This window comes from Ursus arctos, unplaced genomic scaffold, assembly GCF_023065955.2.
Source record: "Ursus arctos isolate Adak ecotype North America unplaced genomic scaffold, UrsArc2.0 scaffold_22, whole genome shotgun sequence".
NCBI lineage: Eukaryota > Metazoa > Chordata > Mammalia > Carnivora > Ursidae > Ursus > Ursus arctos.
In genome coordinates, this window is record NW_026622897.1 from 34,476,604 (window position 1) to 34,488,707 (window position 12,104).

The window sequence follows — 12,104 nt, forward strand, 5'->3', positions numbered from 1 at the left end:
TTGAGATCTTTACAGTTATGGGTACAGTTACAGTAATGCAAGTAATATTAGTGCATTCACTTAGACAGGGTTATTTCCCTTCATTGGGCTTAACACAAAGCCAAGAATGAATTATTTGCCTAAACTGCTTTCTAGTCTTTGAATAAAAAAAAAGAAAAGAAAAATGAGTTCTACCTCCTGTATAATGTCAGAATGACAAACAATGCCAACAATTAAGTAGTCCGGTATCTCAATAAATGGGAGATTGGATTCCAACAGCTTTTACATTGTAAATCTTCAAGTTTTGGCTCCATTTTGTCTATCAAATTGTCATCATCTCAGCTTTCAGGAAAATTACGTCATCTTTGGTCATAGGCTGCCAAACAAACAGAAACTATAGACTACACCATGTTTTTCCAAAGAATCCTGTATTTTAATGAATAGCTGAATAAATAGACATTAATTATGAAATTCACATTAAGGTAGAAGAAAATCCAAACATTCTGATTGCTTTATCTCTTAAATTTGATAGCTACTACAAAACATACTATTTATGTTAGGGTAAAAATAAGCTGAATCACAGGAGTATAACTGGGAAGTACTGGCAGATATATACAGTAACATGGAGGAGTCATAAAATAAAAGTGTTTATATGTACATTTTTTTTCCTTTTTTGCATGGAGGAACACTGTTTTAAAAAATGGGAAAACACACAGTAGACCACATGCAACAAGAACCAATACAATGTGCACAGCAGTAGGATCAAATAAGACAAAAGAACTATGGGTTTAAAAAATAATTTGGGAGCGGGGAAAAAAAAAAGAAAAAATTGAAACCTGGAATGCTTTCTTCTTGAGGTTTCAGAATATAAATTTGTCTAACAAGCCTCTTGATAGTTTTCAAAAGTTCCCACTTGACCTTTTACGGTTTAAGTGTAGAGCTAAAAATAAACCATCATATTATACAAAACTTTGTATATTAGCATACAAAAGGTAACAATTTACTTTTTGTATAAAATATAACCTTTTGATAGTATATTTATTTCACATATGTATAAATATAACCCAAAGAATATGTTTTAAGTATTTCTACCAAAATATTCTTTACAAAAGTTTACAAAACAAGTCATTTATTCATATTTACAACCTAGCACAGAAAAGATTCTGGGCCAGTGACGTTGGTATTGTGTAAAAGAAAGAGAGTGCTTCTAGACATTTTAAAGATTGAGAGACGGCTTTGCAGAACTTTCAAAATATGATCTTTTTTAGAACAGATATTGAAAGACTTAGTTATTAAACAAGTTCAGTTAAATTACACCTAATAATTGAATATGTGGGTGTATAACTAAAAAGGCTGAAGATAACCTCTGTTCTTCTGTAATGAGGAAAACAAAAATGATATTTTGCATCCATTCCAAATCAGCACACATCCTCCCCATTTTACAGCTGATCTGTGTGTGGGTGCTGAGGTGACATGACTCAACAAAAACTTTCTTTGATACAGTGCTCAGCCCTGAGGGAGAAAACTGGGATATGCAGGGTCCCTCTAGCATGTGGTGAAGATACATCACATCAGGGAGCGAAGAATGAATACATTGCTACTGGAACAGATCACATTCTCTTTAGCTGTTTACCTAAATATGCCTAAATCAGGACAGATTGTTTTCTCTTTCAATTATGCCTTCCTTCAAACCCTGTGAAATAGATTTGTACGCAACCATACCCACCATTTCTTGTCCTGATCTTCTCTTTTTTATCTCCAATCAAAACAAGATACCTTCTTATCTCCGTTTTCTTACAGATCAGTCTCTGGTCATCAAAATAAGCAGGGAAGACAAGGCTCAATTTCACTCAGCATGGGAACTAACCAGCAGGCAATCATCACAATAAGCAACACCCCCAGGTTATTTGTGGCTAAACTCCTTTGTAGCCATGTCCAATGGGATGTTTTCTTTTTGAAATAGTGACATCGGATGCAGACGGGTATGCACTAATATTTCAATATGATTAGGACAAGCTGTGATTGTATCTAAGACTTGGAAATGGATTCAAGAATTGGTTATGGAAGCCCAAATAAAGTTGGAAAGCTCTGCGATCTTGTTTCATTACTAGACATGGCATGTTGCGGAAGTATGGCATATGTGGGAAAACTGACAAAGTGAGAGGTGAATCTGGGGAAGAAACTCTACAATCCACTGGATGTTCTCTAGTTTCTCTGGCTTTCCTCTACTTGGGGCACTGTTTGGTTACTCCAAACAAACCTATAACATTTCAATCTACCCTGGAAGTTTTAGGAAAATTAAATGAAAAGACAAGAGTGGGAAGATTAAATCACACTTATTATCTATTAGAGCAAATGAAGGAATTTGTTGCTTGTTGCTGGGAACTAGTACCTCCATATGATATGGGGTTTAACAAGCTACAAGCTCTATGACTTTTCTTTCAGGGAGGAAAGGAGCTTGGGAAGCCTATTTTACACAACTAATTACACATCAACACCACAGTTCTGTTTGGGCAAACTGGATACTGTGTCCTGGAGTTTAGACAGGGAAAAGTGATCCCAATATTTTACTTTCAGGTTTGAGATTTAAAACAAGCATTTGAACCGAGCACTGCAGTTACTTTCTGCTTCCACGTTTAAGCCAAGGTATCTTCACTTAGTCCAACTAAAAGTTAAGAGTTTGGCCTTTACAGAGTCCTTGTAAAATACAGCCTTTTAGTGCGTGGAATTTATTAATTCTCTCCCTCTTCTCCTTTAGGAGTTGTTCCCCAAGATTTCATCAAGATTGATGTCTTTCATCCAGTCATCGTTACCAGGCTCTGTCTTCAATAAAGAATCAATGAAATCAGCATCGCTGTTGAGGGCAGGGCCCAAGTTATCAGTTTGTTGGTTGAGAAAGTCAAAAGCTAAGTCACTGCCATGGTCAGTTCCTTGAAAAGCCCTGGAACTTTGGTTGGGTGACGGGAAACTGCCTGGTGTCAGGGATGGTGGCTGGCTTATGCCTGTCCTCGACTGACTCAACCCTGTTCCTGACTGGTTCAGATTAGGCAAAATTTGTGTGCTTAGCTGATTGGGTCTGAGGTTCAGACTTCTGAGTGGACCCATGGTTTGTCCATTTAATGTTTGGCTCAATTGGTTCATGGGTCTCATCTGCACTGCTGGTGTTAACTGGTTAGGAGGAACCACTGGCCTCTGGGAAAACTGCTGGCTGCCCACTGCCTGTTGCAATGACTGGTTTGGAGTATAGGCTGCAGGTGTACCCGTGGGGAAGCGGACTGCCGTGGACTTCAAGGCTTCCTGTTGTTTGGTTGTTGCTTCTTGAGAGGCCCAGTTTGGTGCTGTTGTGCTGGATGTGATCATTACATTCGACGTTCTCTGTGCTGGCATGCTTGCCATGCTATGGGTTAAATTTGGTCTTAATTGCTGTGAATTGCTAACAGGTCCAGCTCCAAAAGTGGCCACATTATTATTATTACCTGCCCCTAAGGTAGGTGGTCGTGGCATCAGAGGGTTGTTTTGATTTGCTATCAATTGGTTTGCGTTTCTCTGTTGGGTCAGCTGATTCACTCCTGAAGTGACACTGTACGTGCCAGGTTGACTGCAAGGCAGATTTCCATACATCCCCATATTCTGAACTCCTGTGGGTAATGATGGCATTCTTGTCCCATGGGAAGTAGACATGAGGCTGGAATTCGAAGTCAAAATGGCATGTGTCGAAACTGGGTTTGCCAAAGCCTGGTTAGAGTTTAAACTCACGGTTGATGAGCCACCTGAGAAAAAGAAGATAATTATATTAGTTTACAACCATAGGTTATTTCCTCTTTCAGAGCAATTTGCAATAACTTATCCACTCTGAAACTGTTTTCAGGTGTAAGAATGAATAATGAGAAATAATCATCACAGCATCTTATATAAAAGAAGTAAGACAGGTTTTGGAGGGAAGTATTATCTAGGTCAACCGTTGGTCAAGAGTTTACATATTATAGAGAAAAAGGCTACAATAAAATGACTGTAGTTGTTAGGTTTTACTTCATTCCTCTTCTAGAGTCATTGAAGGGAGGTGATAGTCAATCTTTGTTTCATTCTGAATTAGCTTTACTCTGTTTCAAGACCAAAGACTAGAACTTTGAGTAACCAGCTGCTGTGAAATGCAGGCTACTGGCTACCCCAGAGTCCAAATAAGAAAGTGTGGATGAATCCTATACACGGCTACTAGATTAATATTCCACACCTATGGCATTGAAAATCACGTCCAGTTATTCATCCGTACCATCCCCATTCAAGAAGCTTCCATGAGTGGCCCCCAAGTGTCCAAAGGGTAAATTCCCATCTCTTTAAAAATCTGGAATTCAAGGTGTCCATGCTCCAGTGATGATTTCCACGTGGAAAGCCCTCTGCTCCAGGAGGTATAGTTACTATTGCATAGTTATCCACATGCCATGAGCCACCTTTGCTCATGCTATTTCCCTCTCATATGATGCCCTTTTTAACTCACCGAGCCCTACCTTTTCTTCAAAGCTCAGGTCAAAGTCTAAGCTCCTTCACTGAGTTTTGCCTGACACTCCAGCCTGCTCTTTCCAGCAGGATTTGCTCCTTGAAGTTTTCATTTAGCACTTAGCTTTTGTATTGGGAAATCCACGGAATCTCAAAGTGGAACCATCAGTCACAGGCTGCCGAATAGGGGGGCACCACATATCGGATAGTGATTAGTCAACATGTTAAAATCTTCCTGACTTGAGGAAATCAAAGTCATCATGGGAAGACATCTTGAGAAGCAAACATGGAATGTCAGAAAGATAAGAATAAATGCCTGGTAGATGATAAGTTCCACGGGGGAAAACATTTTTGGCTGTTTTATTCACTGTCCTATTCTTTAAGTCTAGTGGATGGTGCAAAGTAGGTATTTGATTGATATTGAATGAATGAATGAGTAAATGAGAGACTGAAGCAAATATGTAACTTGGAGAAAGATCTCTTTTAAAGTACTCTCCCTGCACAGATGCAGGGAGGCCCAGAGAATCAGAGATAAATAAGAAACAAGAATTAGACACACACAGAAATATCAGAACAACACTGCATGAGAAGAACATGGCTGTTGTTGTAGCTCCAGGGAACCCTGGAACTGCTTGGGGATAGCTAGCATGGCACACAGCCTGAGAGGCTGAAGTCCTTGCTATTTGTTTTAAAATGTCTCCCACTAGACTACAGACCCCTTGAAGGCTGAACAGTCTCTTGTATCTCCCTGTATGTCCAGATTGAGCACAGAGCCCTGCACTGGGAGAGCAGGAAGAGTTTGATAAAGAGGGATCAGAGTGCTCGAATAGCAGAGAGTTCACAGACAGCCGATGAGAGTAAGCAACATCATCTTGGTATCTAAGGGTTTCATGAGAAGGGAACAGATTATTATGAAAATGCTATGAGAAAACTTTAGAGGTTTTAAAATGCATTCCCTCTAGCTGCTCTCTATTTTGACAATATGCCCTGAGAAGATTTAAGAGGAGAGCAATAGTTTTAAACAACCACAATAGAGAGAATTTCCATAAAGGTCACAAAATAGTAATCACAGTTAATATTTTAAAGTTCCTAATATGTGGTTAAAATTGTTCCATGTGCTTTTCATACATCATTTCTAATATTAACATCTGGGCAAGGTGATTATTACTGCACTGAGATTAAAGTAAAAAATGATAAAAGAGTTTGTTGTGCTTGGTGCTTATTTCCTTCTCAGAAGACCTGGGAAGTACAATGCTCTAGAGTACTGATTCTTATCTGTTTGGGGGTTGGCAACTGGATGCCTAGGATCCCTCCCTTACGAAAACGCCCATACAACCCTGTGAAAGGGACTTGCAGGTGCCTACCAAGCATCCAACCTCCCTGTCTCCCTTAGAAACAGACCCTTGATTTGCAGCAATGTGCCCAGCTGAAAAACCACATTTCCCAAACTTCCTTGGTGATGGAGGGGTCCAGATGAATAAATTCTGGCTAGAAGTAGAAGTTATTAGGTGAGAGTCCAAGAAAACTATTTTATTTTTTTAAAGATTTAATTTATTTATTTGAGAGAGAGAGAGAGAGCACAAGCAGAGGGAGCAGAAGAGGCAGAGGGAGAAGCAGGCTCCCCACTGAGCAGGGAGTCCAATGCAGGGCTCAGTCGCAGGACCTGGAGATCATGACCTGAGCTGAAGGCAGACAGACATTTAACCAACTGAGTCACCCAGGCGCCCCCTCAAGAAACCTCTTTTAAAAAGAGAATCTGACTCATTTGGGAGGGCATTTTGCCTTTCCCTTCTTTGATCCTTTTACCTGGAATACGATGTGAAGGATGGCGGTGTGGTGGCCACAAGGCAATCCTTAGGGTTGAAGCTCCATGTGAAAGAAGGTGGAACAGAAAGACGAAAGAAGCCTGGACCCCTGACAACACTGTACAGCCACCTAATCAGCCTGAGACTGCCCTTCTTGAAATTCTTTTATGTGAATGGCAAAAGAAAAGCCCAAACACCCACCTTGAATTTTGTATAATATTTCCAAGGGCTCCTAGCTTCCCCCGAACCCACTGACAGGCCATGGTGTAAGAAGTCATGTTCCAAATGGACCTCCGTCTTGTCTTTCAGCCATGTTGAGGCCGCATGGAGACAAGAGGATCGGGCTTTATGCAAGTTCCAAGAGGGAGGAATGTCTGCTTACCTTACATGATCTGGGTCAGGATACCTTGCTGGGGGGAGAATGGTTGAACCGAGGAGTTAGAAATATCTAAGCTCTCTTGAGCTCTCAGAGGTCATTCGGAGGGCATTGAGATATGTGAATGGAGGACAAGAATCAGCAAGAAATGATGAAAGGACTAAAAACCACTCACGTTCGGTCTTGATCTGCAAGTTAAATGGGAGCTAGTACAGGATTCTAAGAAAGATGCTGCACTTCCATAGGAGGAGGGGAGAGGAGGAAATGTTAAAAACTGAACAGTTTTTTCTTCTACAGTTATGATTTTTACTGATTTTTTAAAAGATTTTACTTATTTATTAGAGAGAGAGAGAGTGCATGCAGGAGCAGGGGTGGGGAGGAGCAGAGAGAGGAGGAAAAGCAGATTCTCCACTGAGCAGGGGGCCCAACGTGGGGCTCATTCTCAGGACTCCAGGATCATGACCTAAGCCAAAGGCAGACACTTAACCTACTGAGCCACCCAGGTGTCCCTATTTTTACTGATTTTTAAGAATACTTACCAGAATACTGAGCAGCAGTTGGCTGCATACTGCTCGCATTTCTTCTTTGGTCTTTGTAATCTGGGGGTGGCCTTGTCAAATGTCTGTTTATCTGATCCTGCGGAGCAATCTTCTCCTTGAAAACACAAATGAAAACGTATGAAGCTGCGTGCTTTCTTTCCCACTTGTAAACACCTACAGGCTATCATTCAAAAAAGTAAGACTGTAAGAACAATTTCATTGCCACGGTTGCGGATCACATACCTTATTTACTATTGTTGCTTCAGAGACCAGTCTTTTCAATTTCAATAAATTTCCTGCGTGGAAGTGTAATTTCTACCTCTTCTTAATACTCAACGCGTGTTTTGGGTCTAGCAACTAATCTCATTTATTTTGCAATTAGATTTCAGTGAGAGCTAAATTCCTGTGATTTTTGAGATGGTGTTTCTAGTTTTATTTTGTAGCCCACCTGATAATGCTTTGGTAACTATTATTTAATTCTGGTCCCATGGAGTGTGGAAGGTATAGGAGTAGGGTTGCCAGAGAAAATACAGACATTTGGGAATTTTGTATTTTTATTTGTTAAATCTGGCAACCCTAGATAGGAGGAGATGCCAGGATATAACCTATCAGGTACTGGTAGGGGCACTACACACATATTGCCTCATTTTCCCTTCTCTAAAACAACCCTTGAAGTAGTGTGATTATTCCCACTTAATAGGTGAAGAAATGGAAGCTTCCTTAGGCCAAGTAACTTACCAAAGATCAGAGTGGTACAACAGAAACTGAATCCTGAGTCAAAGACTTTCCCTGCCACACAATACAATACTTGCTTCTCTGTTTTTCTGTGCCCCATTCTCAAAGCACAGAAGTTTCCCAGGCCCACTTCTTTTCTTCCTTCTGGAATCTGCCACCTTCAGATCTCTAGAGTAGGTGAGTTTGGGAGCTAAGAGAGGAAATAGGTACGTTCTTTTTATATTGTCAACGCCTTTAGCCAAAGACCACCAGGAACACACCTCCTGGGTTTATTACTCATTGCAGCAAGGGAGAATGCACATCATGGGGGACCATGTGGTGTCTCAGTACCAGAGCGGTAGAAAGAATCTATCCTAGGATTTGGGCATTGATTGGGTGATTCAGGGAGGGCCTAAGGAAGTAATGATTTGTTCTACGTTGTAAGCTGTCAAAGTGAGGTTGATTCTATCATTGAGTAAAGAAGTAGCAGTTGCTTATTGAGCAAAAGGGGCGTTTGTATTTTGGGTGTTACAGAGTGACCTTGTGTCTGTATTTAGATACAATTATGAAGTGGCCTTATTTTGTCTCATTTTATCACAGTCTCAGAGTAACCCCATCTCAGGTTGGTATTCTATCAGATTGTTTATGTCTGACAAAAACCAAAAGGGCCTGGTTGCGAGTGTCATATCCGTTCTGGACATTAGGGACTGTGTTTTTTCTTTCTCAACATGGATCAGGAAGTTTTTAGAATTGCTTTACTGCACCTCTGTATGCACCCCAAAGCAACCCCCATTTTCAAAGATAAACATAACTGGCATAGGTAGACAGAGAATGATATAATTATAGGAAAGTCACTAAATAAAAAAGAAAACCGTGTAAAGATAGTTGGATAAATTAGATGGAAGCCAAATGTGCACTGGCCAACTTAGACCCCACTTGAACCATGTATTTCTTAGTTTCCCATCAAACTCCAAACCTTCTAAGTAGAACAAATCTACTATTTTAAAAAAATGGCCTTAAAACAACAACAAACCAAGCTCAAATTCTTGTTTCTAAGAAAAAAACTTGAAAGACTCACAGGGGTTTTTGGGCATCAAGTATTCGTATAAAACACAATTTTGATGAGCTAAGTGTAAATGAATCAGAAACATATGGATTACATTTCTTTTAAATATGGGTTTACAAATTAAGGGAAAAAGTGGTTGGTGAATGTCTTTATGGTTTTGCCCAAACCCTAAATGTTTAAGAAACAGCTTGAGATGTTCCATGAACCCAAATGTGGTGATGTTCAACCATTCCTGTTGTAAACTATTGTGCAAGCTGACAGTTTTGATATTTTTGCCAAGCATGGGACTTTCTGAATTCTTCTCTTTTTCAAAAGCATCTATCATTTTTTCTTATGTAATTAGGTGTTTCTGCTGTTTATATTGAAGAAAACAGGATTTGTGCGTGTGTGTGTGTGTGTGTGTGTGTGTGAGAGAGAGAGAGAGACTCAAAGAGAGACAGAGAGACTCAGAGAGACAGAGACAGAGAAGAGAGGATCAGGCTCTTGGTTCCCCATTAAAGACTAGATCTCATATTTGAACTTATTTTTGTGTATATTCAATCTACTTACTGACTTTTTATTTCTTTGAGGGCTAAATTAGGTTGTTCAAAGGGTTAACAATACATTTCTGGAAACTTGAGTTTCTTGAACTACTTGTTCACAAATGAGTTAGATTTAATGGCCTGGCATATGGACTATTATGGAACTGCCATGTTGTCACCTCATGCTGAGGAGTAGCAAAGACCAGATTGCAACATGGAATGCGGACTGCTCTCATTCCCATTCTATGCAAGAGGATGACAGTCCCATTCTGTGTAAGTGTAAACTCAAAGGCTGTCCCTGAGACTGTTTCTGTGCAACGTGAAACTGAAATTCTCAACTAATGTCTCATGATCTTGGACCCAATAATTCAACCCAATAACCTGGACCTGAAACCCACTATAGAAATAATCTCTGTTGTGCTTATCTGTCCTGCATCAGTTTTGCCATCTCAAAATGTGAAATGTAGATAATTCTAGGACCTCCCTCATAATTCCCATTGCAAGGACTAATCCTTTACCTCTATAAAAGCTTGGCGTGGCACCTGGCACACAGAAGGTGCACAAAATGTGTTGGTTATCGTGATGCCCCTAGTGTTACGTACTACTCATCCTTCCTCTTTGTATTTCATTGGTGGTAGAATAATGGGGAGTAAGGATAACGCACTTTCATGAGAAAACATCTCAATTTAGGAGCCTTTCTGGCCTTGCCAACTGACTGGAAATGACTACAAAGCATATGCTAATATAAAGCCATATCAAAGACTGTTTCTTCCTGGATATGCTAAAAAGCACAGGCACCCTCAATGGCGTCCAAACAAAGAGAAATGTGAATGGTTTATAAAAATCACAAAAACAGCAGTCCCATTTCTCATTCATCTCTCACAGCTTATGCCACTGCCCTTTGCACCTGTCCCAGCAGTGACTCAACTGGGGCCCAATGAGAGTTAGGCCAGTGCCAGGACATGACCCTCGGGGCACGTTTCCTTGCCTTTTAATCAGAGCTGAAAATTCAGAAATTCAACCTCTGCACGTTACAATTCAACACATTAGAAGTACTGATGGGAATAATGAGACTCAATCTTAGATTGTATGTTTTTCTCTCCTACCGCCCTCGTTTCTAAGCTATTTAGTTGACAGAGATCAAAAAAAGGGAGTGAGTTGGTGGGACAGCCATAGTTTACAAAACTTACAGAAGATTTATAGAAGAAATTGGTTGTGTCACTTTGTGATCCAGTCCATGGCACTCCTACACCTGATACCTTTGGGCAGTACTCAAGGTCACCTGTAAATTTATTGCTCACTATTCCTTATTCATCTCTCACTATTTCTTCTTACCTGCTCTAGACCCCAAACTTATTCTGTTTGTCATTCCTTAAAAATTATGGATGATTATGTTACTATTTACACTTTTCATTGTGTATTAAATATTTCAGAATATAATCTCAAATCCACCAACAAATATAAATATATTAAGGAAAAAAATCACTCGGGCTGTACCTTTTGTTGTCTGGCTCCTCCTCACCTACTCTATCAGAATCCTATAGTCTTCAAGGTCAAAGTCAAAGTCAAACTGTACCTCTTCCTGGAGACTGTCTTTAATCTCTCCAAACTGAATGTTGTCTTTCCTCCATTACATTTTCCCTTACTCTGGTCATATGTTATTGTAATGCAAATTTGAGTTTAGTGCTTCCTTGTTTCAAATCCTTAAAGTCCTCTCCACTGCTTTTCAGACAATGTAAATTTATCAAGCTCTACCTCTGGCCTCTCACCTCTGGCCTCCCTGCCTATTACTTCCTTATCCTCTACTTCCACCTACTGCATCACATGCAGTATACGGTATTGTTTCTTGAGTCTTTGAATATGCGGTTCTTCTGGCTGAACGCCCCGTGCCCCCCCCCCCCCACCTTCTCCCATCACCTGCTTCACCGTCAAGGCTTCAGTAGACATAACTTCCTCTCTGAAACCATTTCTAGTACTTGCCACATCATAGCATTTAATCACCTACCTTCCAATCATCTATTTATTTCACATCACTGTGGGCTCTAAGCTCCTTAAGGACAAAGACAGGGTCTACCTTATTTATTGCCATTTATAGCCTATTAATATTTACTGAATGAATGATAGCACTTATCACACCCCAGATTTCTGAGTTTTATTACAAAGCTCCTTGAGCATAAACAATTTTTATTTTGTTTTTCACATCTCTGTGTACCTTGACTCTATCAACCTGGAGATGATTAACTCTGCCCCTTTTTTCTTTCATTTGGCCAAATCGTCTGAAGGGAGAGAATGAAACTTGGAGATGGGGCTTGGTGTTCGGAGGCCAGAGGGGTTTGAACCCGTGCCTGAGTGTATGGCTGAGGACACGGAAGGGAGAGAGAAGCAGGGCTAATGCTCTGGTACTGCTGGGGAAATAACCACCTTGCCTTTCTTTAAGGCCACTTAATGATGGTGAAAGTTGGAAATATATCCTCAGTTTTCTTTAAAAACATCCCCCCTTCTGAGATGCTTTATTTTGGAAGCCAAATCTTAAGTTTTGAAACTCCATGCTGGCTTTTACAACTGTTTTGGAAACTCCTTTTATCTCTAAAATCAACTTGGATTCAAGCT

General features: G+C 40.2%; 1 protein-coding gene across 2 annotated transcripts in view; it reads right to left on the reverse strand.

Annotated features, from left to right (window-relative positions):
* Positions 1-390: 390 nt before the first annotated feature.
* The window catches only part of MAML2 (mastermind like transcriptional coactivator 2), a 331,519-nt gene continuing 319,805 nt past the window's right edge, over positions 391-12,104 (reverse strand). For both annotated transcript variants that reach the window (XM_026505295.4, XM_057316695.1), the window contains 2 exons: positions 7,194-7,308; positions 391-3,749 (listed from right to left, as the gene is read on the reverse strand). In XM_026505295.4, coding sequence (XP_026361080.2) covers positions 2,734-3,749; positions 7,194-7,308 — 1,131 coding nt within the window. In that variant the 3' untranslated portion in view covers positions 391-2,733. The remainder of the gene's footprint in view (positions 3,750-7,193; positions 7,309-12,104) is intronic.